The sequence below is a fragment of the Hibiscus syriacus genome, unplaced genomic scaffold, assembly GCF_006381635.1.
Source record: "Hibiscus syriacus cultivar Baekdansim isolate YM2019G1 unplaced genomic scaffold, ASM638163v2 tig00110198_pilon, whole genome shotgun sequence".
Classification (NCBI taxonomy): Eukaryota; Viridiplantae; Streptophyta; class Magnoliopsida; order Malvales; family Malvaceae; genus Hibiscus; species Hibiscus syriacus.
The window spans coordinates 1,469,494-1,496,014 of NW_024062623.1; the positions used below are offsets into that span (position 1 = coordinate 1,469,494).

The 26,521-nt window shown below is 33.6% G+C and overlaps 3 protein-coding genes across 3 annotated transcripts in view; all 3 read left to right on the forward strand.

The window, feature by feature from the left end:
- LOC120218604 (BEACH domain-containing protein B-like) overlaps positions 1-7,411 on the forward strand; it is a 34,680-nt gene extending 27,269 nt beyond the window's left edge. The window contains 6 exon segments of the mRNA XM_039215539.1: positions 2,997-3,203; positions 4,128-4,253; positions 4,358-4,729; positions 4,833-5,064; positions 5,423-6,185; positions 7,170-7,411. Of these exon segments, the coding sequence (XP_039071470.1) occupies positions 2,997-3,203; positions 4,128-4,253; positions 4,358-4,729; positions 4,833-5,064; positions 5,423-6,102 (1,617 nt within the window). The 3' untranslated portion in view covers positions 6,103-6,185; positions 7,170-7,411.
- A 3,335-nt stretch (positions 7,412-10,746) lies between these two features.
- Positions 10,747-14,368, forward strand: LOC120218608 (auxin-responsive protein IAA9-like). Its single transcript, XM_039215542.1, has 8 exons — positions 10,747-10,818; positions 10,867-10,916; positions 11,704-12,146; positions 12,226-12,452; positions 12,528-12,754; positions 12,888-13,029; positions 13,840-13,901; positions 14,228-14,368. The coding sequence occupies exons 3-8, from the start codon at positions 11,733-11,735 to the stop codon at positions 14,242-14,244; spliced, it is 1,089 nt and encodes a 362-aa protein (XP_039071473.1). The 5' UTR covers positions 10,747-10,818; positions 10,867-10,916; positions 11,704-11,732; the 3' UTR covers positions 14,245-14,368.
- An 8,347-nt stretch (positions 14,369-22,715) lies between these two features.
- Positions 22,716-26,055, forward strand: LOC120218609 (receptor protein-tyrosine kinase CEPR1-like). The gene is made up of 2 exons (XM_039215543.1): positions 22,716-25,432; positions 25,530-26,055. The coding sequence occupies exons 1-2, from the start codon at positions 22,966-22,968 to the stop codon at positions 25,940-25,942; spliced, it is 2,880 nt and encodes a 959-aa protein (XP_039071474.1). The 5' UTR covers positions 22,716-22,965; the 3' UTR covers positions 25,943-26,055.
- Positions 26,056-26,521: the final 466 nt, after the last annotated feature.

Here is a 26,521-nt window from a genome sequence, read left to right on the forward strand (position 1 = left end):
ATGCAACAACCTCCTGGATTAAAAACAAACTCTAGTCCAAGCAAGGTAGCTACTGAAATGCCTTACAAGGCCAGATATTGCTTTTTTAGTTAGCATTGTAAGTCAATTTATGCATGATCCTAGAGAGGAGCATCTAGCAGCAGTAACTAGAATCTTGCGATACCTTAAAATGACACCAGGACATGGAGGTTTTTCACTAAGAACGAGAGTAGAAAGGTAGAAGTCTTCGTCAATGCAAGCTGGGCAGAAGAACTCACATCCTGAAGGTCCACCAGTGGGTATTGCACTCGAGTCGGGGGTAATTTGGTGACTTGGAGAAGCAAAAAACATAATGTAGTGTCAAGAAGCAGTGCAGAAGCTGAGTTTCAGGCAGAACTTAAAATCAATCACAGTGAAGATTTTGAACTTAATTGTGATAATCAATCAGCAATTAGCATTGCCAAAAATCCAGTACATCATGACCGAACAAAGCATGTGGAGTTAGATTGTGATTTTATCTCTGAGAAGGTTACAAATGGAACAGTTAAGCTTAATTTCGTCTCTACTCGTTAGCAGCTAGCCGATGTACTCACCAAGGCACTTCCTAGAACCACCTTTGACAAGTTTACATCCAAGCTGAGACTCTATAACATACTCACCAGCTTGAGGCAAAATGTCGATTGTAGATAAGACGTGTATTACTGATTGTAAATAATTAGTTAGTTTAGGACAAGTCTCTTTTTTTTATAAGAATTTCAGACCTCGTTAAAAACCCCCTTCTTGATTAATGGAGCTTGTAGGGAAGCTCCTTAATCACCGGAAGGAGAAAAAGAGTGCCTTAGGATTTTGTTGAACAATAAAATTACATAAGATACAACCAACAAAACACCTCCAACAGAATCAAATAAGCTCAAAACACCCAAACTAAAGAACACTAAATCAGCCAATACCTTCTTTAGCTAAGGCATCAGCTTCTAGTTTATCTTTAGTTTAAATTTTAAATAGACTTTTACCTAGGTTAGAATTCTTGTACAAGAGGTCCTTTAAAAAGGATAGGATTCTCTTTTCTGTAACTGAGTTAAGAAATAGAAAAGCAACGAATTCTATTTCGTAGAACTTACATCAACCCTAATATTTAACCTATAAATCTGTAACACCCCCTCAAGTTGAGTTCGTTACATAGATAATCAATCTGGACTCCGTTAAGAGCCTTTGTGAAAAAATGTTGAGTTCTCCAGTTTTGACCTAGCAGGTAGTGATTAAACCTTGTTGGATCTTTCGCGAATGAAAATGACAATCAATCTCAATGTGTTTAGTTAATTCATGAAAGACTGGATTAGAAGCTATATGAAGCACAACTTGATTATCAACACACTTATATTGGTTCAACTGCCTTCCAATGATTGAGAGTTGGTGATGACATATACTAGCTCAACTAGGGGTGTAAACGAGCCGAGCCGAGTCGAGCGAGTATTGCTGAGCTCGACTCGAAAACTCTGAAATGGAGCTCGACTCGACTCGAAAACTCGTGAGCTTAAAATTTTCAAACTCGACTCGAACTCGAAATCCTGAACTGAAGCTCGTGAGCAGCTCGAAAAGGCTCGAAATGAAAAAAAAAATTCTTAAACTTAACTCGATTGAAGCCCAAAATTCAAACTCGAACATGAACCTTAAATACATGAAATCTTACTGTATTTTTAAAAAAAATCAATACATAAATATTAATATTATTAATAATTTATTTTTTTAAAAATAAAATCTTAATATATTATATTTTCGAGCTGCTCAGGAGCTTTTCGAGTCGAATATCGAGTAGCTCGTTTCGGGCTCGTTAAGAACTCGAGTCGAGCTCAAGCTCGAGTCGAGTCCATTCGATCCGAGTATTTATCGATCCTTGATCGAGTCGATCTCGAGTAGCTCGCGATCTGTCTCGTCTCATTTACAGCCCTAAGCTCAACACACTTATCAGATAGGTGATATAAGGATGTGTCACAGTAGGATAATTCAACTTTCCAATAAGTCATTAGTAACTCTCAGGAACCATCAAGTACTACATGGTTTAGCACACAATTTTCCTATCTCCAATAGTAAATCAAGTACATTCTTCCTCTGGATAGGAAGATTCCATTTTTACTTATGCTAACTTCAACTCCTAAGAAATATTTTAACATCCCCAAGTCTGTCATGAAACTGAGGATGGAGAAGACTTTAGTGATGAAATTCTGCTAAAGTTATCATAATGGTTACAATATCATCCGCATATACAACTAACAAAATAATGCCCTTATCTTACTTTTTATAGAAAACATAATGATCTGACTTGCTCTTTTGCATCCCAAACTTCTCAATAGCTTGGCTAAACTTCCCAAATCAAGCCCAAGGATTCTGTTTCAAGCTATATTGAGATTTTTAAAAAAGACATACTTTCCCTGAATAATAAAACCAGGTGGTTGCTCCATATACACCTCCTTTCCCAAACCAAGCCCGAGGATTCTGTTTCAAGCCATATTGAGATTTTTAAAAAAGACATACATTCCCTGAACAATAAAACCAGGTGGTTGCTCCATATACACTTCCTCCCAAAAAACACCATTATGTCTAACTGATGCAAAGGAATACTCTTTTGTTGGGTCTTCCATATGGAGGAATGTTGATGCAAGGAAATTACATTACTGGAAAAGTTTAATTGCAGGAGTCGACCAATGTGGTAGTCTCCTTTGTATTAATGTTAGAATATTAAGTAGTGTAAATGACAAAGATACCCCTTCACCTAAATGCTTAACCAAGGTGGGAAACTCCATAATCTTAGGTTTTTTCCTGGAAAAAATACTGCAATGATTTTTATGAATAAATGTCATGAGATAGATGATAGCGTGAGCATCATAAATGCTAGAGTTATGTGCGAACTTTAGCTATTATCAAGGCTCTAATGCAATATGGTTTTCTTTCCTTGTTTATCACTTGTTATGTATCACTTCTTAGTTTACAATCTCTACTAATTTATCATTTTTTATCAGGGCGGTAAATTTGATCATGCAGATCGTCTTTTTCAAAGCATTGAAAGTACATATAGTAATTGCCTCTCTAATACAAGTGATGTGAAGGAGTTGGTTCCTGAGTTCTATTACATGCCCGAGTTTCTTATCAATTCAAACTCTTATCATCTTGGGGTGAAACAAGATGGTGAACCTATAAATGATGTTTCTCTCCCTCCCTGGGCTAAGGTATGTGAATTCCCATTGAGGATGTCATGTTTCATAAATTATATTGGGACAATTTTGTTTGTCAATAGGCTGTTTCAGCTTCAAGAACTTTTTGGGGTTTATGATTGTTCTTATGTTGCTTGGTAATTATTTGGTCGTCAGAAAGGTTATTTGATTCTTCTAAGAGGAATAACCTAGTATGATGGTTGGTTACGAGGAAAAATGTCTCTAAATTAAGTCAAGGCGATAAAGATTTCTGTAAAATATTCTAACAATATCATTTTTAATATGTTTCACGTGCTTGATTGTTTAAGGGTTATTATCCTATCACATTCATTAACACCTCCATTAGGATTGTGATTTTAACTGTGTAGTTAGATTTATATTGTTCATACAGGGTCCGTATCATGAAAAATATAGAAAAATAACAATTATCATGGCTCTAATGCAATCCTAGATATTCCATAATGAAATTTGTTTCTATTGTTTGATTTTCTGATAAAGATGTGGATGAGATGATGTATAAAAAAATGTAAAAGATTAAATATTAGTGGTCATCCTTTTGCAAGTGTAAAGAGCCACATAAATGGATGAAAACAATGGAGATGCGTAGCTTAACAATGACTGACTAAGTTAGGATAATGGTGAAATCTTGCAATGGAGGTGTTTTAGAAAGTAAGAATATTAAGTCTAAGATGTGGCTCCTTTTCCAGCAGGACAGAAAGACCATTTGAAAATGAAGAGGAAAGATAACCGTGCAGTTTTTGAACAGAAAAATACAGAAATAAACTAATGAAATTCATAGGGAAGATGGAATTATTTCTATTCTGGGACTGCAACATGAATATAGACGTAACCTTACAGAGTTGAATGTCTTACAGAGATGGATGTGGTAAAACCCTAGATGTCATGCTGAAAAACTTGTGTTTGCCTTTTTTTTTGTAGGGTTCGCCTGAATTATTCATTTGTAAAAATAGGGAGGCCCTTGAAAGCGAGTATGTTAGCTCAAATCTCCATCACTGGATTGATTTGGTGTTTGGTTACAAGCAGCGTGGAAAACCAGCAGTGGAGGTATTCTATAGAAATAGCATCGTTCAACAGCCGAATTTGATTTTCCTTTTGTTTTTTCCTTTTGGTTCCAAGCAGATCTCTATTAAAATAAACGTGTATTGCAGGCTGGAAATGTCTTCTATTATTTAACTTATGAAGGTGCTGTTGATCTGGACTCTCTGGATGATGAGCTGCAGAGATCAGCAATTGTAGATCAAATTGCAAATTTTGGTCAGACACCAATACAGATTTTCCGTAAAAGACACCCTAGAAGAGGGCCGCCAATTCCTATTGCTCATCCTTTGTATTTTGCACCCGCTTCTATCAGTTTGACATCTGTTGTTTCTTGTATAACTTATCCACCATCAGCTGTTATGTTTGTTGGATTGCTGGACTCGAACATCGTCATTGTGAACCAGGGTCTCACCTTATCTGTTAAGATGTGGTTGACAACCCAACTTCATTCTGGTGGAAATTTTACCTTCTCAGGTTCTCAGGTTAGTTCTTAGTTATATGCTTTTTTAATTAAATTTGATCATTCGAATGTGCTTCAGATTACGTTAGATGTATTTTGTTTAAGCTAGTTTTTAAAATCTGCAGGATCCTTTCTTTGGAGTTGGTTCTGATATTATTTCCCCTCGTAAAATTGCGAGCCCTCTGGCAGAAAATGTTGAATTTGGAGCACAATGCTTTGCCACAATGCAAACACTCACTGAGAATTTTCTAATCTCATGTGGCAATTGGGAAAACAGCTTTCAAGTCATATCTTTGAGTGATGGAAGAATGGTTCAGAGCGTTCGACATCACAAAGATGTTGTCAGCTGTGTTGCAGGTATTTACTTTTAAAAGATCTTGTAATTCTGCTGACAAAAGGAATGTCAAGCTTTCTGTTTTCATTTTCTTCTTTTCCCAACAATGTTTCTTCTTAAAAGTGGGCCACATTAGCAATAATGAGAAATGGGATTCAATTATTGATGCTAAGATGGTGTTGTAATTCAAGCTTCATAGCCTATTGATGCATAGAAGGAAAGAAAGAAAAACATACATGAACATAAAATTTGAATTGTATCATCTTACGAGTCTAGATGAGGATGCTCTGTATTTGCTAAATGTTCTTTCTTATGAATTGTTTGTGTTATAAGTGCTTATTGGAGTCTGTTTTCTAACCGAGAGTTGATAACCTACTGCAGTTACAGCTGATGGAAGCATTCTTGCTACTGGAAGTCATGATACTACAGTCATGGTGTGGGTACGTGTCAGAGTCCCAGAAAAGAGAGTTCGGAATTTGCAGACTGAGTCTATCATTGCTGAAACCCCCTTCCATATTCTCTGTGGTCATGATGACATCATTACATGCCTGTATGTCAGTGTGGAACTTGACGTAGTTATTAGTGGGTCAAAAGATGGAACTTGTGTTTTCCATACCTTGAGAGAAGGAAGATATGTCCGATCTTTACTACATCCATCTCGAAGTGCATTGTCAAAACTTGTAGCTTCTCGGCACGGACAGATTGTACTTTATTCCGACGGTGATCTGAGTTTAAACCTCTACTCTATTAATGGAAAACATCTTGCCTCTTCAGAATCCAATGGTCGCCTTAACTGTGTTGAACTCAGTGCGTGCGGTGAGTTTTTGGTTTGCGCTGGTGACCAAGGACAAATTGTTGTTCGCTCTATGAACACACTTGATGTTGTTCAAAGATATAACGGGGTAGGGAAGATAATAACATCCCTAATTGTAACTCCAGAAGAATGTTTCTTGGCCGGGACAAAAGATGGAAGTCTTCTTGTGTATTCTATAGAAAACCCTCAAGTACGCAAAGGTAGTGTCTCCTTGAATCAGAAAACCAGTGTTTCTTTTACAGGCTAAACTACGACTCAGGGTTGGAGTGACTGGCTTGACAATTACGGTTTGATTGGTGACACTGATCTCAGGTATTCTGCTCTCTTGTAGTTATTTGTATTTGGAGTCCTTTCATTCGTTTTAATAAACGTAAGTGAATGACTTAATTCTTTAAAAATATTAATCTGCTGCTACTTGAATGTAGTGGCGACCATTTCCAGCATGTAAGATCAAAGCTTCTTTGTGGTTCGTGTGTCCTTTCTTGGTCCAATATTGATGTCTCTGTTTTTGCATCACGTTTTGAAGTTGTTTGTTGTTCGTTTCTTCTTTTGGCCTATAAAATCTGATAATTTTAACAAGCTTGACCTCCTATATATACTAATAATACCCACACACACTACCTCTCCCCCATATGAGATAGCCTGCATTATAGTAAGATGCTAGCCTTATACGTGCGTATACAGAAAGACACCTATAGCAACATCTTTGTTTAAGTCCTCAAATGTTTTTAAAAGTATATACTTTTTGAAAAATATAGAATAAATATTTTAAATATGCCTATACCACCTTGTTTCGCCAAGTAAGCTTTAAAAGTGAAATATGCTCATATTAATACCTTATATTTGTATGCATTCAGAAAATGGCATCATAGCAAATAAAAGTGATTTTTCTTGAAAATATTTCTATGTATTTTTAGACCTGCTTATCAGTATGAATAGACGTTCATTGCTTATCAGTATTACACATTGGCAATTGTGGTCAGGAGACTGCCTTTAGTCTTTGCTTAGCAAAAGTCTAAAATCAAAGAATAAAATGGATAGTTGGATTTGCTTCATTCCTGCGACCTAAAATGCTAAATCTTTGCCTGAAAATAATTTAGAAGTATATAATTTCTAAATTTGAGCTCAATATTCTGCTCCCGACCGTTTGGTTTTTATTTTAAGGTACAACTGGTAAACAGCAAACAATCAATTTGTTCAACTTTTATTTCAACAAATATCTGGCATCCCTTTGCTATGTTTTCATCAATTTCTTTTGTTTTTCCCATCTTTCACAGGAATGCATTTGAAATTTGTATTCATTCCTCCATTTCTAGATTTTTAGCGCATGGAGATGAAGATTGCAGATTATTTCTTTTCGTCGGCATCATCCGAGTCCAAGTGTTATATTACTATCCAACAAACAGGATTCTTATCCATTTTGTAACCGTAAGAAATGGGGAGGTATGATATGCAAACTTTTTAGAAATTCAATTTTCTTTGAGTTTACAAGGAACTGGAACAGAATGTGTACAATATTTTACCGATATAGGTTAGATTTCAATTCTTTTGTATTACCAACTCTCAGCTCACAGTTTTTCTTTTTTCTTTTCTCTTTTCTAAATAGCAAAATCTAAAGTTTTAACCCAAACTTTGCACATGTATGAACAGTGTCTGATTCTAAATGAATAATTACCCTCAACACCTTTGAATGAAAAGACATGGTAATTCATAATGTCGGAATTGTATATTTCATCATGTCATAATTGTTTTAGTATTTTGTATTTATGTAATTTTTGATGCATTAAATGATTCATATTGTATTGAAACATTCGTGTTATGGTTGTGTTGTATGATTATATCTGGTGTTTAGAACTGCCAGATCTGCTTGGCAACACATTCGGATACAAATTGTAGGCAGGTTGGTTGTGCTAGGCAAAGGGAACGAGACGATGCCGATCTGATTCTAAGACGAGATATGAATATGGTCCATCAGGGTGAAATTGGATACACACACACACATAACATGAAAAGTACTGATTATGGATCAGGTTTCTTTTTTTAACTTTACAAAAATGTATGCACATAGAATTTTATATTAGGTGTAAATTTATAAAATTTTGAGGGGCGTTAACAAATTCTCAATAGAAAATTCAAAGAAAATAGGGTAAATTATGAGGGCAGTCCTTTTCATTTCTGGGTTTGATTTACTTTGGTCATCACTTTAAAAATAAGTGTGTTTCATCTTTTACATTATTGAATCCATTCAATTTTATCTCTTGGTCGTTAACCCTTTAATAGAAGTGTTATGTGTTAACTAAATTTTTAAAAAAAACCGTGTTATGACACTTGACACAATTTGATTTGAATATTAATTTTATTTTAATTTATTAAATTTAAGTTCAATTTTATAGAATATGTAAGTAACCATGTCTAAATATGTAATTATATCAAATTCTTTAATTGTCGTGTTAGCTTCTTTGTAAAATGTTTACGGCAAATGATGACACAATGAATATTTTAGTGATTAAAGTGATAGTTTTTACTTTTAGAAGTCTTAAGTTGGAGATAATACAAAAGTATTTAGCTTTTATTGTCAAGTTGTTGAGAATTTTTAGAAAAAAATTATTACATCGTAAATATCTTAGATTAAAAAATAGTTGGATGACTGGAGTTGATAAAATTTAAAAAATAATGGTCAAAATGAAAAGATGTAATAGTTAGATGATCAATAGTATAGTTCACCCTTAAAATAAGCACATGAACGCGCGTGCCGTCCTCTTCGGACATTATCATCAAACTTGGTTGAAGCTGGGGGAGCCCACAACAATCTCAGTCAGTAACACATTCCCCATGCATGCTGCTTATTGATTGGTACGTGTGTTGCGGATGAGGGGCAAAGGCGCGTGAAGGTGGAAGGTGGGGAAGAAAAACATGTGCGTAGGTTAGTTAAATGCCGGCAAAATTAAAATGAAAAGCCGCTTTCTTGTCCCCTAACACAGCTTGTTTGGATAATATCGCTTCATTTCTGTTTTTCTTTGTCCCCTTTCAATTAATTGTGTGATTTTGCATTTTCTAATTATATTTTGGGTAAACTATACCCTTAACCATTTAATTATTGGAAATTTTAATTTGATCACTAGTTTTTTAATTTTTCAATTTTACTATTGATCTTTTTGTTTTACGTTTATCGCTAACCTTTGATGAAGGAGCTTACATTATAGTTAATAATAGTTTAATTATCAGTTAAAAGTTTTGGAGTTAAATTTAATTTCTAAAAAGTTGAGGACCTGATTATATTTTCAAACTTAGTGACTGATGCATATTGCTTGTTTTGGGGGATGTTCCACTCCACTGATTATAATATGTCAATCGAGGGTAAATATAATGTAGTATCTATTCGAAGATAACTTCTAATCATTTGATATTAAACGCTCACACTTCTAGTATTCTTGGTGCTCAACCCATGACCTTAATAAATAACAACTGATTATTATTTGTTTTACTTTAGACATTTTTTGTTAAATTTATTTCTATTTGCTAAATTCAATTATTTAGTGAATACAAATACCCGATTGATAATTTTTTTATGATTCAAAGAAAATATTGATTTTATGTAATAGTAAATAAATTTCGTTTTTAAATAATTATTTAAATATTATAAAAATATAAATATTTGATTCGCAATCATCCTACAACCAAACCTTCTCGATGACCTCCCTATGTATTTACACAATTTCTTTCTCTCTATTTTTCTTATTCTTTTGTTGTTTATTTATTTAAATGATTATATTGAGTTTGATTTCCGAAAACAGTTTCATTTTTGAAAATTAATTTTTAAAAATTGGAAAATATAAATAAAAAATATTTTTAGCAACAAAAATATGAAAATGTGTTTGATTATGTATTCTCTGATAATAAAAATATGATAAAATGTATGTATTTATATAAATTCGAATCGGAATTATATATCTAATATTTATAATTTGTTAAAAATAATTTTTTATTTACTTAAATTGAATTTAGGCAAATTTATTAAGTTAAAATATCATTGTTTTCAACTTTTTTTAATCAATGAAAACACCATTTTTATGATTATTTTTATTTGAAGGTATTTTTAATTTATTTACTTTTTTATATTATTAAGAAAATAAAAACGAAAAATAAGTAAGAACCCCACATTTCTCTAATAAATATACCTTTAAGAAATAAATAAATAAATAAATAATGTTTAAAAAATTAAATAAAAAAGCATAATAGGGTATTTTTCTTTGAGAAATAAAAAACTAATTTACTTTTTTTAATACATTAATGTGATGTGAATGGGAATCTCTGTTTGTTAAAATAGAAAGAATATATAATAAGCTAAGCACTGAGTGCAGTGTAGGGTGGTTGAATTTGTTATATTTAGCTAAGCAATTTCTTCTCATTAGTTTTTGAATTTTGTAAAATCCCATTTATATATTACTTTTTGTTTCTCTATTTTTCTTGAAAAAAAATTGAAATTCCGAATTCAAACACACCAATAATAAAATAAAATGAATAAAATTGTATTGTATCAAATTAAAATACGTTTACAAATGAATTTAGTTATAAATTAAGTCATGATTTAATTGTTTTGTAAATTGTGAAAAAATCATTTTAAGAGTAATATATATTATAAATTTTGAAGTATGTTGAATGATTTATTAATTAATTAATTTAACTAAATTTTATTGTAAAAATAATATTTTTAATTATAATTAAAAAAATTTAATGTCTCGCCTATCTTTTATTAGTGTAATATAAGATAGTATCTGCATACAAAAAAAGTTTGAAAATAAAATCTGAAAAAATAAAATTAATTTTTTAATTATTAAAATCATTTGATTGTTACTTTGTGTATGTGCAATGGAGGGTCCTTCGGTTTCTCTCTCTCTTAAAAAAACACTGTACTTTCTCCTCTTCTTTTGCTTCCATTTGAGTTCTAAGTGAAAATCAAACGAAAATACAAAAGGATTTTGATTTTGATTTTGATTTTGATTTTGATTTTGATTTTGATTTTGATCTTCTCCTTACTTTCCGATCCACCAATCCCATCAGTTAATCTTTCTTTTTCCCTTTCATGTTTCTAACAGATAATTTTGTTACAGCTTTTTTCTTTTCTTTTTGTTATTTTAGCTTATGTTTCTTTTTTCTAGTTAGTGATGTTTGTTTCATGAGAAGCTGACGAGAAACTAAAGGAAAAGTGTAAAGAATGCAGGAATTTCTTTTTAGTTAGTTATCTTCTTCGTAAGTTGAAGAGTTAAGCTCAGCTCTTGATTGTTGGTCTTGAGCTTTAGGAGCTTTAGTTTAAAATCCAATTTTCTCAGTAACCAAACATGCTACAACTATTTGCATCTTTTATGTATTATCATTTTGCTCGTCAAAAGAAATATAAAGAAAGCTTTCCTTTTACCTCTCTTCTTTAGGCGCGTGCTGGTTTATTGCTTCTTTTTATTGCATCATTGCATGCATTTACATTTGCCAAGCAAAAAATACTTTAAATGCGGCTCTATAATTTCCAGTGAAACAATTTGTTTGATATTTTATATGATAATTAAAATTTATATATATTTGTTTTCTCGCTCAATAATTTCATAGGAGTTTTTGTTTTTAACATTTGAAGAGGTAAGGCTTCTCATACTTAAGATCCACGCTGTTTTATTTGATCTTATCACCTTATTTCTCTAATTTCATTAAGTATCTACTTGAAACTCTGTTGTTTAATCTGTTTGGGGATAGTTTATAATTACTCATAGGTTCCTGTTGCCAGCTATTGTTTTAAATATGCAGCTTTAGCTTCTTTACATCTTCAAAGAATAAATTCTGTTATCTTTGAATATAGCAGGCTGTCAAGTGTTAACTGTGTTAATTCCGATGTCTCCGCCGCTGCTCGGTGTGGAGGGGGAAGGGGGTCTGAGTAAAATAACTTTACTGGATTCTCCAGGCTCGGTGGATAGTGCGTGCCAGAATAGTGCTGAATTGAAGGAACGCAACTACATGGGCTTGTCTGATTGTTCTCCCATGGATAGCTCTATTGTCTCCCTTGCATCCGAGGAAAGCAAGTCTAGTTTGAATCTGAAGGCAACCGAGCTTAGTCTTGGGCTTCCTGGATCCCAGTTGCTCGAAATAAATCAGGATCTTTGCTTGCTAAGCACAGCTCAACTCGATGAGAAACCCCTTTTCCCTTTGCATTCTTCAAGTGATGATCACTGCACTGCATTGAAGAAGACTGTTGTAGTTTCAGGCAACAAAAGAGGGTTCTCCGATGCAATGGATGAGTTCTCTGAGGTAGAAACTATTGCGATTTATGAATACCAAGACTAATGTTAACAAATCTAACCTGCAAAGTACATAATCTATGTTGCAGGGTAAATTTCTTTCAAATTCAAAAGTAAGTGTGATGCCATCATCCAGGCCATCTTCAAACTTGGGACTGAAATCAGGTTATGTGCTTGAGAACCTTGGGTATCAACCAACAAAAACCAATGAGATCACGAACCAGAACGTGGCACAGGATAGACCTTATGCTGCTAAGAATACCGTGCCCGATCCTAATGTGACTTCAAATAATAACAGTGAAGCACCAGCTAGCAAGTACGCGTGCTTGGTTTCTTGTTATAAATTTGGGTTTAACATTTATAAGATTCTCTGATCATCTTTCGTTTGCAGGGCACAGGTTGTAGGCTGGCCTCCTATTAGATCATTCAGGAAGAACTCATTGGCCTGTAATTCCAAGAACACTGATGAAGTAGATGGAAAGGTAGGGCCTAGTGCTCTGTTTGTTAAGGTCAGCATGGATGGTGCTCCTTACTTAAGGAAAGTAGATTTGAGAAACTACTATAAATATCAGGAGTTATCTTCTGCTCTCGAGAAGATGTTCAGATGTTTTATCCTAAGTGAGTTATTTCATTATAAAGATTTTAGGCAGTGGACTTCATATGTACGTTGTGCTGCGCAGCTGTGATTGATACAAAGACAGTAGAATTGATTTGTATGGACCCAGTTACTGCTATTTTACTATGATTTCAGATCAATGTGGATCTCATGGAACCCCGGGTAGGGAGCTAATGAGCAAAAGCAAGCTGGAGGATCTGCTGCATGGATCAGAATATGTTCTTACTTATGAGGATAAAGATGGTGACTGGATGCTTGTGGGTGATGTCCCATGGGAGTGAGCTCTAAGTCCCTTTTCATAGTTTTGCTTCTAGTTGTGTCCTTCCTACCAAACCAATAATAATAACACAATATCGCTACTTTAAATATTGAGTCACTGTTAGAATCTATTTTTAAGTTATCAGGGAAATGTCAGCGTTTCACTTCCGTAGAAGTAAAAATTAACTCATGGTATGGTTTACAAAATGCGCTCATAAGATTCGAAAACAGAAATTGTTTCTGTCACATAGCAATCTACTTTCAAGCTTTTGGGTTTTTCTTGAGCTTGTAAAGAAATGCTAAGAAGTAAGAACATCTCTGAATCAGTTAGGATGATTACAAAGTGTGAGCTCTGCTTGATATATTATATATAAGATTTTTGTGAGAGCCCTTTTAAACAGAAAGGAACCCTTGTTCATTAGCTCTAGAGAAAAACTCTCTTATGATGATGCATGCATCCATGTATCATTGGTTGGACAACTAATTTATTTGTTTCCCCCTTTATTTAGCTGACCATCAGCCAGAAAAGGGATGTTAAAACCATTCCATCGGCCAGACATGTATGCTTAACTTTTCTCAAGATAGGGAAAATTAAAATTCATGTTGCTTGACCTGCAAAAATTCAAAATAGATTCCAATGTTTCTCTATCATTCTTTTTCTTTACTCGGACTCTTAATGCTCCAGTTATGTTACCGTTTGTCTGCATTAATCCAAATCTGAACATGTTGCTGCATTAGGAAATTCAGCTTATTAGCATTTATTTCTCAAATTTCAACTGGATCAACGGCAGTTAACTGCTGCCTAATTCAAATTTGGCATTTGTTTCAGGATGTTTATTGATACCTGTAATAGGCTAAGGATTATGAAAAGCTCTGATGCCATCGGACTTGGTAATTATTTTTATATGTTTAAACATCAACTGTTTGTCTTGGCATCAGCTAGTATGGAAGCCATTTTTATAATTTACATATTGTTCTGTGAAATGCCTAGATATATACATGATGGTAGTGTCGAGAGTTCTCCTACTATTATTCTAATGTTGACATAAGCATTTTTTGTGCCTTCAACCTTCAAGTTTGACATCTAATGTTCTAAACTGTCACGCAAAATTTTGGCAGTATTTCATGACATGTAAATTATAGTGGAGTGTTCAGATCTTGAAGACTTAAGAAACACTAATGCTGTATGAATGTAATTCCATGGGGAAAAAATGCAGGGATCGGAGCTAGCTAGCACCATAGATGATTTTGCTAACCACTGCAGCAGCCTTCATGGAGAAGATGTGGAAGCACTTTCGTGATTATTTCGATCAGATGAAAGGATGCTGCAGCGGATTGGAGATCACATTCATCTATTGTTGCAACATATATCTTCGTTTGCCGAGGGGATTCAAAACAAGTAAGCCTGTTTTTAGTGTACTAAAATTATATTAAAAAAACATCAAGACTTAAATGTTTGCAAGTAATTTTACGATTCCATTGATTTAGTCCGAACCAAGTCATGTGTGTTCTCTATGGTGAAAGACATCCACATTATCTGTAAACCTTGATTTGTATCAACTCTTGTGTGTTGGTAATGATACTGGTATGATGTGTTGTTCTGCTTGTAACCATTGTTTTGCATTTTTTTTGGTATGCTTCCTTACTTTTGTTAAATTTAACCGATCCAAAGTAAACTGCCGGAAATTCCGACCAAGTCCGGCATAATTTAGGAATATACCCTCTGTTAAAAAAATGATTTTGTTTGGTTTGAACTTCAAGGCTTGCCATATAAAACTAATAGAGATGATGGCAGCCCTCTAGATATTGTTGTCGGGGAGTAGCCCCAGCAAAGCATGTGAGAGACTGCATTATTGTCGAGTTTTCTCGGAATAAATAATGTAAATTGGGGGGGGGGGGGACCATTGAGGTTAAGGCCAATGTGCTTGGTCAACTACGAATGGTGTACTTTGGGCACAAAATTGATGGAGGATTGACCTAGAGAATTGAGCCACCGGTACACCACAATGTCCTTTGATAAGACTGTCCTTTTACCGTAGTTTTGAAGTTTACAGTAGGACTTGAATAAGTTTTAACAGGATAGACGGACGGATTAACTAAGTCTCAGCATGGATGAATGAGGGATTGGTGGGCCAGTCATTCTTTAAAAATTTTAAATTATCATATTTTATATTTTTTTTATATTTTCTATTGATAATTTATTTCTGCCCACAAAAAATTTTGCGATTATAAGTAGTAACAATTTGGCCTCTAGTAATAATTGTAAAAGTGGTCCTAGATAGGATGGTCAATTCCATTTAGTGAGTTCTACTTGTTGCATTGGGCAAAAAGGTTCTAAAAAAAGTTAAAATGCAGCCTTACACAAAAAGGTTTTAAAAAGTTGAAATTTATATAAATGAACCAACAAAAAAGTTAAATTTTGTTTTTCACTATTGCTGAGATAATTGGAACATTTATTTGAATTTAAATATCAGAATAAATTTCGACAAAGTTCTCATGTCATGTTTATTTAGACTGCTTTGTTATAAAATTTTACATTATATTTTTATCTTTATTATTGTTATTATTGTTAAATGCATGATTGAATTTGATGTAAATTGATTCACTTGCCAATATATATAGTTATAAAATAAAATAGTATATAAATAATTGAACTTTTCAAGTATATAAACAACCATTTCTGTAGTTGTTTTCTCCAATTAAAATCACTATAACCAATTAGGCTTTAGCAGAGTTGACAAAGGTTAAAGCTTTAAGATTTTGAATGTCTAAATTAGATTCACACTATAGGTAAACCTCGTATTTAAATAGTATGATTGTTCCTGTATTGGTGAGTTCAGTCGAACTCGAGTATTGGTGAGTTCAATCGAGCTCGAGTATTGGTGAGTTCAGTCGAGCTCGAGTATTGGTGAGTTCGACTCGACTCAAAAAGTTTATATTTGAATTTGACTCAACTTGAAAGTTTGCGAGCTTAAAATTGTCAAACTCGACTCGAACTTGAAATCAAAAATTGAAGCTCGACTCTAAATAACTAAACATTCTCAGACTTAATTTGATTGAAACTCAAACTATAACTAGAACTCAAACATGAACCTTAAGTAATTGAAAATATTATATTGCATTTAGAAAAAGCATATAAATTCCATTACCCCAAACTAAGGGCTGGGAGAACTAGCGCATAGTCTTCTAAAGGGGAGGAACAATTGAGAGAGAGAAGAAAAATGTGTCGAGAGATGCATTTGAAGGTAAAATTCGCATGGTATTTATAGTAACATGCATGCTTAAAATTACGAATGCACATTAGTGATTTAACCGTTGTGGAATTTGAGATATTTCGAGAACACTTGATCGAATAACAAAGCATGAAATATAAGATTTTTTTTATAAAATATTTGACTAGTTTCAAAAATAAAAAAAACTGGATCATGTCTCTTGTGTTTGCACACATGGAGAAAATCGATCAATTTGAATTGATCTAGATTTTGAACTTAAATTTTGTGAAGTGGTGTTCAATCGGTCGGTTCAGTTAACTGGTCAAACTAAATCGGTTAAATCAACCAAAAATAACTTCTATTCGATCGGTTAAATCGGTTAAAACCAAAATTTGAACGCCCCTAATTTTGTGCACCTAGATTACCTTCTAATTTTTCTCTTACAAGTTTAGCAAAAAATGTTTAAATTTGAACCAGAACCAGAACCAGAACCAAAATATTTATACAAAGGATGTGGGGTTCTTTTGAAATAGCTTAAACACTTTATAGCAATGTCCCACATGTTTCAAAAGAATATTAATAGGGTAAACTACACAGATGGTCACTTTTTTACGATTTGTCTTATTTTGTTCATTGGTTTTGAAAAAATTATGTTATGATCACTTCTATTTTTAGCTTATATTATTTGAGTCAATAAGCCATTAAACCTTGTTAGTTTAATTGAGTGGCACATTAGTAAAAAGATTTAATTATTAATTTATTCTAAATTTTAGATAAAATATTAATTTGATCTATGAACTTTAGATAAAATACTAATTTGATTATTAAAGTTTAGATAAAATATTAAATTGACTCCAAATCTAGATAAAATCTCACACCGTCCGGTTATCATCAGTCTTCATCAGCGATGACCATTGAACCTCAATGATACATACCAGCAATGATACATGCCAACAATCACCTGCTAAAGAGTTCCATAACCAACCAACAACGAAAAACACTCTCCAGGAGAACAATCAACAGCAAACGCAAAACACTATGGCATATATCAAATCCAGGAAGCACCTACGAATAAACCAATGGGAAGCCCTCACTCACCATGAAAACAATCAAACCCGACAAGAAAGCAGAAAATAACAATGAACGAAAGCCCGGGCACTCGGATAAAGAAAACACAGAAGCACTACAACCCCAGAACCACAAGATCAACTCCACGTGCAGGAAAAAGCAACCCCTACAAAAAACTTCCATTCCCTACTAACCGAGCCACAAAACAAAACACTCAAAAGCAGTAACCGATACCTCCACGCCAAAATTCCCCACAACACCACACTGTTAACTACGCTTATCAATGGAATCTAAACATCTAAAATTATCCAGGACCGATGGACATAACATAGGCCACAAACCTTTACACCAGAACCCTATTCTCAGCATAGCCGAATTATACAATTGCTCCTCGCAAAACAATTTATGATTGAAAATAACCTCGTTTCTGCATACCCAAATGGACCAAGAGATTTCAAAAAATGCTAGGTGCCAAAATTGTTTACACCATCTATTTAGAGGTTGATCTATCCACATATGTAGAAATACTTTAATGTTACCTGGACAAATGAAATGACTGCTCCATTTCGACACCCATCTTGCCATAGTCTCCACGAAACTGAACAATGGCATAAGTGAATAATCGTCTTCGGTTCTTTTTTACATAGCACACACGGGGCAGTATCCGAGCTCACCACGCCCCTTTTCGACAGTTCTACAAGCGTTGGAACTCTATTTAAAACTGTCTTCCAAATGAAATTTAATGCCACAACAATACTTCGAATTCCATAAATCTAGCCTAAAACCTTTTAAATTTCTTTATAATTAAACCATAACAATAAATTTTTCACTACTATTGATTGCCGACCATTAGTGATTATTATTATTTTATTCTTTTTCATATTTTGTCTTTTGTTTTTCGAATTTTTTCAATTTTAAACAAGAATCTTTGTCCTTATGACACTTTTTTCTCTATTATTGTGACATGTTTTTTCTATGCTCTTGCGACATATTCCCTATGGCTTTTGGTATGTTTTTCACATACCTCTGCGATCGCCTGGGTGTTCGCACAAAAATCCCCACGACATTTATTTTCTAATTGGCTGTCAGATCTCCTCTTTAGTAAAAGGTTGTTCGTCGATATAATCAGAATTGTATAACGAAGTAGTCTGTCAAATTGTTTGGTTCACTCACTACTCCTTTACCACTTCATAAAACTCTCATTCGATAGAGACAATGAGTTTTATAAAGTTACTAGATTCTTTTGATGTTAGACGTCATTCTCAATGGAATGTTTCGTTTTCCGAGTTTAATATTTTGTTTTATGTATGAGTATTTTTTGCGACTATTGTCCCTGATTTTCTTTTTAGGTGCATTGTCATTTTGATTCATTCTATTATTTTTATTAATGAAATTCAGTTGTCATGCTTAAAAAAATAAAATAAAAGGCTAAAAACTCTCTAAAGCATCTTCAAGAACCCTACTTTTTGGTTCAAAGTCAAAATCGAAGACAAAGAAACTAACCCAAAACCTTAACTTTGCCTGAAAAAACTAGCAGAGATGGCTGCGATAGAGGAAAGCGTGGGCGAAGATTGTTCGACAGAAAAAGAAAAGCCGATGATGGTGATCGGAACAAGTGAAGTTGCAGAGGATGATGGCCACAACAAATATGGCATAAGTTACGTACAAGTAGCATATATGGTCTTTGTGATGACAGCACTCTTCACCCGTGTAAGAAGATACCACCATTATTCTGCTCAAACAATGGAGGATTTTCTATCCTTCCAAACAATCTTAAACATTTCTCAGAGAAGGCAAAATTTCATTGCGTTCAGTTAACGATGTTATTATTTGTGTTTAATACATGAAATACGTGTTGAGCTGAAGTTAGTTGAATAACCATGTAGGATACGAGTTGGATGCAAAAACCATTAGTTTTCACGAAAGACTTTCATAAATTTAGAATTTAATTATTCGATGATTATAATTTATATTTTAAAAAAATATGTATCGTATTTACATTTGAATATGTATTGAATACGTAGGTTAAATACAAATATTTCAAATATAGTTGACGACCAACACTGATAGACAAATAACATTTTCTTAAAAAATAACTTTTTCTTTTATTAAGGTTTCACGAAATCGAGCTAATAAAAATTAATAATTCAATTTTCAACATAATTTTCTATTAATGTTTAGCTACAGTTCACGCGTTGAATTTTATCAAAATAATTACAATTATTGTACACGAAAAATTTTATTATGATATGATATATCAATTACATCAATCAAAAACACTATTATTATCGAAATATATAATAATTTAAAATATTTTTTTTACAGTTACATCACATATTTAATAGACAAATATTTTTGATTTACATGTAATTTAGTATATATAATTTATGTGAATAAAATATAATGATTAGTTTTTTAATTAATATAAGATGATTATAAGGTAATATATGTTTTAAAAATTCTCAATTATTTGATAATGAAAATACAAATACTCTTACAATTTTTGATGCTCGAACTTAAAATCTTTAAGAATTTTAATCATTGAAGTGCTTGATTAGTGCATCTAATAATTAAAATATAAATAAAGAGATAAGTAAATATATAAAGAGTGGGCATCTTTTAAGCTCCTAATTGAATATTTTAATATTGCAACTGAGTAATCAAAAATAGGGTTGTTCATTTGGTTAAAATCGAATCGAATCGAATTAAATTAATCATAACCGAATTAATCGAACTTTTTTTAACCGTTAACCGAATTGAACTTTTTTTTGAAAATATTAACCGAACCGAATCAATTTCAGTTAATTTTTGAATTAACCGAAAAATTTACAAATTTTCTAATTTATATAAAAATTAAATATTTTTTAATTCAAAAAAAGTTTATAATTAATTTAAATAATATATAATTATAAAATAAAAATTTTAGATAAATTTTTTAATTAATTAATATTGATTTAGGTTTAAAAGTTATTGGATTTTAAATTATTAATTGGGTTTTAAATGGTTTGGGCTGAACCTATATGTTATATATAATATATATAATATTTTTAATTAAAAAAATAGTTTACAATTAATTTAAATAATATATAATTATAAAATAAAAATTTTATATAAATTTTTTAATTAATTAATATTGATTTAGGTTTAAAAGTTATTAGATATTAAATTATTAATTGGGTTTTAAATGGTTTGAGCTGAGCTCATATGTTATATATAATATATTTAATATTTAAAATTTAATTTTGGTTAATTCGATTAATTAACCGATTTTGAACCAAATTAACCGTTAATCGAATTCTAAAAAATTTCTTAACCGTTAACCGACCGAACTAATTCGGTAACCGAATCAAATTAACCAAACTAATTAAATTCGATCGATTAACCGAATTAATTCGATTATTTGAACACCCTAATCAAAAAGTAATAATATTGCTAAAACAACATTTTTGGAAAGAGTGGGCATCTTTGCTTTATCAATCACACAGATTCCCAAATAACATTCAATGGCATAATTGTCTTTTTCTAGAGTAAGCAAACACAACCGCATTACTGTACTCCCTCTGTACCTTAATTAACTCTTTTATATAATGTAAAATTCCCCAACAACATTATATGTATAATATTCCTCTACTTATCTAATCAAGGGTCGACATTGATATGTTGAAGGTACGATTGTATCTCTCTAACAATATTAAATAAATTTTTAATTGATCATGTACTCTTAAAATTTATCAATTTCACCTTCACTGAATTTTTAATAGGGTAAATTACATGTTTAGTACTTAAACTATTAGTTTTGATTTATTTTAGTACTTATTTTTTCTTCTTCAAAATCATGCACAACGTTTAGTTTTTGTTTCATGTTAGTATCCCGCCATTAAAAACTTAATGGACGTACTCGTCGGCCGCCGCATCTACAATTATCAGCCATCGTATTCATCAGTCGATGAAGCTTAAACTTTTCAGCCCTCACATTTTCGACCCCCTAAATGCCATTTCGGCCTTCATTTCATCGGGGAACGTCTCAATCTCCCCAAATTGACGATAGAACCTTCGATTTTTTCATTGTTCGATCTTCATGGTTCACCATCTGATGGGCCTGAAACTGAACTATGTTGGTCGACTCGTCATTCTCTCATAGTCCACCATTCAAATTGGTCGTCCGTCCACCAGAGTTATACCATGTCAGCCCGTCTGTTAAGTTTTTAACGGCGGAATATTAAAATGAAACAAAAACTAAATGTTATGTATGATTTTTAAAAAAATGAAAGTTTAATAACTAAAACGGATCAAACTGATAGTTTATGTACTAAAAACATAATTTACTTTTATTTTAATACGACTTTTTAGATTAGTACATTTGATATAAAATATTGTATTGAACCATTATCCTGGAAATCAAATCCTCAGTACTTAGAAGCTTTTACCATGATGAAGAAATGAGTAGAAATAAAAGAATTGGCCGGGTGGGAAGGTTTAAATCAAAACGTTAATAATTGCTAGATGCTGACATTATCCCATTGGCTCAATTGGTCAACACAATCTTTGATTAGAGACGACAAATGATTCTTGGTCTGGGTTTTTTCATGTTAATCGGTCAAAATTAGCACCCAAACATAGTGGTGCAATTAAGATGAGTCAATTATTCTTTGTTTGAAAGTGTTGGTGCTTGCCCAAACATGGAGGGTACTTAACCCTCAATTAAGACGAGTAGGCCATAAAATTTCTACGGTGTTAGCATGATAATTTATGATCACATTTATTTCATTATTGACATGACTAATATTTCATTATTGATGTGATGTTATATTATTTAACAATGAAATACGTATGAACTAAATCAAGTTAGTTCAAATGGTAAGTAATTTGATATTACTTAAATAAGGTCTCGAGTTCGAGTCATTATGTATACAGAAAATTCCTGTTGGGAGACTAATCCACCAAAATCATGTGTGCAACATAAGTCGGTCTAGATTAATCAAGACGAAACCTTGGAACCAGGAGGACAAAAAAATTACATATGAATTATTAGGTTAATATTGTAGAATACGTAAATTGCCTCATTAATTATCTTGTTAAAATTCTGAAAAAAAATTAATAATCTCATCATCATTTGGTTTAAAATTGAAATAATTTAACTAAAAATTGTAAAGTCATATTTAATTCAGTAATTGAATAAAAATTAAATTAATAAAAGATATAAATATTAAGGATTAAATTATATATAATACCCTTCAAAATATATGTAATCGCACCAAGTACAGCATAAAGGCGAATCATACTATCTGTCATGTAATGCCAGAAACAAAATTTGCTTTTGGAACATTGCAAACTTTAATAAAATTAGTACTATAATATTAATGTAAATGGCAATATTGGTAGCCTACCTTCGGCTTTCTACTACCTTTGTACTGATCGAATCAAAGAGGGTCCTCATGGAAGACAACATGCGATGATGATCGTAGATCAAACATCAACTCCACATTATTCCCAACATCTGACCTCTATATGTGCTTCTTTATGCCGAAGAAAACGCACGGTGATGCCGATCGTATTTCTTAACATTCACAGTAATGATGTCTAGGCATTAATCAACTCATTTATATACTCTCTTCTTCACCTTCTTCTCTGCAACACCAGTTTTAACCACTCTTTCGTTTTTCTTTCTTTAAATTATGGCACCAAAAGCTGATTTTGTCCTTCTAGTGTTGTTTGGTTCTGTGTTTTGTTCTTGTCGGGCTAGGAAACATGATCAGTCTGAGTTTTTTGAGTTGATGAAAACCTCGTTATCGGGACAGGCCTTGTCTGATTGGGATGTTAATGGTGGGAAAAGTTACTGCAATTTCACGGGAGTTAACTGCAACAATCGAGGGTATGTTGATGCTCTTAATATCTCCGGCTGGTGGCTCACCGGAAACTTTCCGGACGACGTGTGCTCTTACCTGCCGGAGCTTCATGTTATCGATATCAGCCGTAACTATATCCACGGAAACTTTCTGAACGGGGTGTTGAATTGTTCTTCCCTGGAAGAGTTCAATATGAGTTCTATTTATATAAGAACAAAGCTTCCGGATTTCTCGAAACTCGTCTCTTTACGTGTTCTCGACTTGTCGTACAATCACTTCACTGGCGATTTCCCCATGTCCATAACTAACCTTACCAATCTTGAAGTGCTCTACTTCAACGAAAACGATAAATTAAAGCCTTGGAAACTCCCGGAGAACATTTCGAGGCTTTCGAAGCTCAGAGTTATGGTGTTCACGACATGCATGTTGTATGGTCGGATTCCAGCATCAATTGGGAACATGACATCACTTGTTGATCTTGAATTGGATGGGAATTACCTATCTGGTCGGATTCCGAGGGAGCTCGGTTTGCTCAAAAACTTGCAGCAACTTGAATTGTATTACAACCAGTTATCTGGGACAATACCCGAAGAACTTGGAAACCTGACAGAGCTCAGAGATTTGGACATATCGGTCAATGCTTTGAGTGGAAGCATTCCAGGGTCTATCTGTCGAGTTCCGAAACTACGATCTCTTCAGCTTTATAACAACAGTCTTACAGGAGAAATCCCTGGTGAAATTGCAGAGTCAACAACTTTGAGCATCCTTTCACTCTATAGAAACTTCTTGTCGGGGCATGTTCCTCAAAATCTCGGGTTTTCGTCCCCTATGATCGTTCTCGACTTGTCGGAGAACAATATTTCAGGTCCGTTGCCAGCCGAGGTTTGTCGAGGAGGTAAATTGTCGTACTTGCTTCTGTTAGACAACAAGTTTTCTGGAAACTTGCCTGAAAGTTATGCCAACTGCAAAACTCTTCTAAGATTTCGGGTTTCTAATAACTATTTAGAGGGATCGATTCCTGGTGGACTCTTCGTTCTGCCTCATGTTTCGATCATTGATTTGGCTGACAATAATTTCTCGGGTGGTTTCCCGAATTCATTTGGAAATGCTCGGAATTTGTCCGAACTGTTGTTACAGAACAATAAAGTGTCTGGTTTTTTACCTCCTGGAATCTCTGGTGCTGTCAACCTGGTGAAAATTGATTTCAGAAACAATCTTTTATCTGGTTCAATTCCTTCAGAAATTGGGAATCTGAAGAAACTGAATTTACTTTTGTTGCAAGGTAACAATCTCAGTTCTTCGATCCCGACATCGTTTTGTTCGCTGAAATCTCTCAATGTTCTTGATATTTCCAACAATCACTTGACTGGTAACATCCCAGAGTGTCTCAGTGACCTTTTGCCAAACTCCATGAACTTTTCGAACAATCAACTTTCTGGACCAATCCCTCCGTCATTGATTGAAGGAGGGTTGGTTGAAAGCTTTTCAGACAACCCAGGTCTTTGTGTTTCAACTCATGTCCGAAATTTCCCCATATGTTCACACATTTACAACCAAAACAGACTAAAATCCATGTGGGCAGTCATAGTTTCTGTCATTGTCATTACAATCGTAGCTCTTTTTGTCCTCAAACGTCGTTTGAGTACACAGAGAGCTGTAATGGAACACGATGAGACTTCGTCTTCATCGTTCTTTTCGTATAATGTGAAAAGCTTCCATAGGATATGTTTCGACCACCATGAGATCATTGAAGCAATGGTTGATAAGAACATCGTGGGGCATGGAGGATCCGGGACAGTGTATCGAATCGAATTGCGGAGCGGTAATGTTGTTGCAGTCAAGAAACTATGGAATAAAGCATCGAAAGATTCGGGTTCGGATGATCAGTTGATTTTAGATAAAGGATTGAAGACTGAAGTCGATACACTAGGAAGCATAAGGCACAAGAACATAGTCAAGCTTTATAGTTGCTTCTCGAGCTTGGATTGTGACCTGTTGGTTTATGAGTACATGTTGAATGGAAACCTTTGGGATGCTCTTCATAAAGGAAGGTTCGATCTGGATTGGCCGATCCGACATCGAATCGCACTCGGGGTTGCACAGGGTTTGGCATACCTTCACCATGATATTTTGCCACCGATTATTCACCGAGACATTAAGTCGACCAACATCCTACTCGACGTCGATTACCGTCCCAAAGTTGCAGATTTCGGAATAGCCAAGGTATTGCAAGCCAGAGGAGGCAAAGATTCCACCACCACTGTCATTGCAGGCACGTATGGCTACTTAGCACCCGGTAACATTTCGACTCAACTCGAAATTATATCTCGTTAATCCATATAAATCTAGTCTATGTTCTTTATCGAAATGTTTTAATTGTTTGGATTATGCAGAATATGCATATTCAAATAAAGCGACAACCAAGTGCGATGTGTATAGTTTCGGGGTCGTTCTGATGGAACTAATAACCGGAAAGAAGCCGGTGGAGGCGGATTTCGGAGAAAACAAGAACATCGTGTATTGGATATCGACGAAACTCGAGACAAAGGAAGGGATCATGGAGGTTTTAGACAAGAAGTTGTCCAATACATTCATGGATGAAACGGTTCAAGCTCTGAGGATAGCAATGCGTTGTACATGCAAGAATCCAACCGCACGTCCAACCATGAATGAGGTTGTTCAGCTGCTGATCGAGGCGGATCCTTGCAGATTAGATTCTTGCAAGTACTCAAGTAAGATGAAAGAAGAACCGAATGTCGGCAAAATAAAGAACCAATCAAATGTTTCATGCCAGAATCAATGGTAGATGATTGAGAAACCAGCCATAAAGAACAAATAAGTGGCATGTAGATTCTCTCCATCTTTTTTTCTTCTTTTTATTTTGTTTTTAGCTCTTGTAAGGACCAGGAATTTAATCATATACCTGCCTTATGAAATCATTGCATATCACCCTGAAACCGAAGAAACATTCAAATTTGATGTATTTTTAAATATAAGTACGAATTGAACATAATAACAAAAATTGAATACGTACTCATTAGAGAAGATCTACCTTCGAATCCGAATACGAAAATTTAAAAGTCAAACAAAAAATGCATTATGTTGTTCATGTACTAGGGTATTAGTTGAGGATTATTCAAAGGCTCATGTGCTTGCTTGCTTGCTTAACCGTTGATAGTGAGCCATGAAAAATCCACTCACAAGTTGGATCACCTTTTATATGTTTATTAAAGGTATTTGATGGGAAGAAACAGGATTCCTCCATTGTCTAATGAGGGTATTAATTATTTTTTAATAGTCTAGAATGATTATAAGACAGTATATATGTTCATGATCTTTATTAACCATCGATAACGTACACACACCCTGCAAGCACATCTTTTCG

What these genes read in the sequence shown, in the direction of transcription:
- LOC120218608 (XM_039215542.1), top strand. Translation starts at nt 11,733, where the DNA reads ATGTCTCCGCCGCTGCTCGGTGTGGAGGGGGAAGGGGGTCTGAGTAAA. An exon ending in CAATGGATGAGTTCTCTGAG is followed by an intron (nt 12,147 to 12,225) that starts GTAGAAACTATT and finishes TCTATGTTGCAG; the next exon opens with GGTAAATTTCTTTCAAATTC. An exon ending in AGTGAAGCACCAGCTAGCAA is followed by an intron (nt 12,453 to 12,527) that starts GTACGCGTGCTT and finishes TTTCGTTTGCAG; the next exon opens with GGCACAGGTTGTAGGCTGGC.
- LOC120218609 (XM_039215543.1), top strand. Translation starts at nt 22,966, where the DNA reads ATGGCACCAAAAGCTGATTTTGTCCTTCTAGTGTTGTTTGGTTCTGTG. An exon ending in GTATGGCTACTTAGCACCCG is followed by an intron (nt 25,433 to 25,529) that starts GTAACATTTCGA and finishes TGGATTATGCAG; the next exon opens with AATATGCATATTCAAATAAA.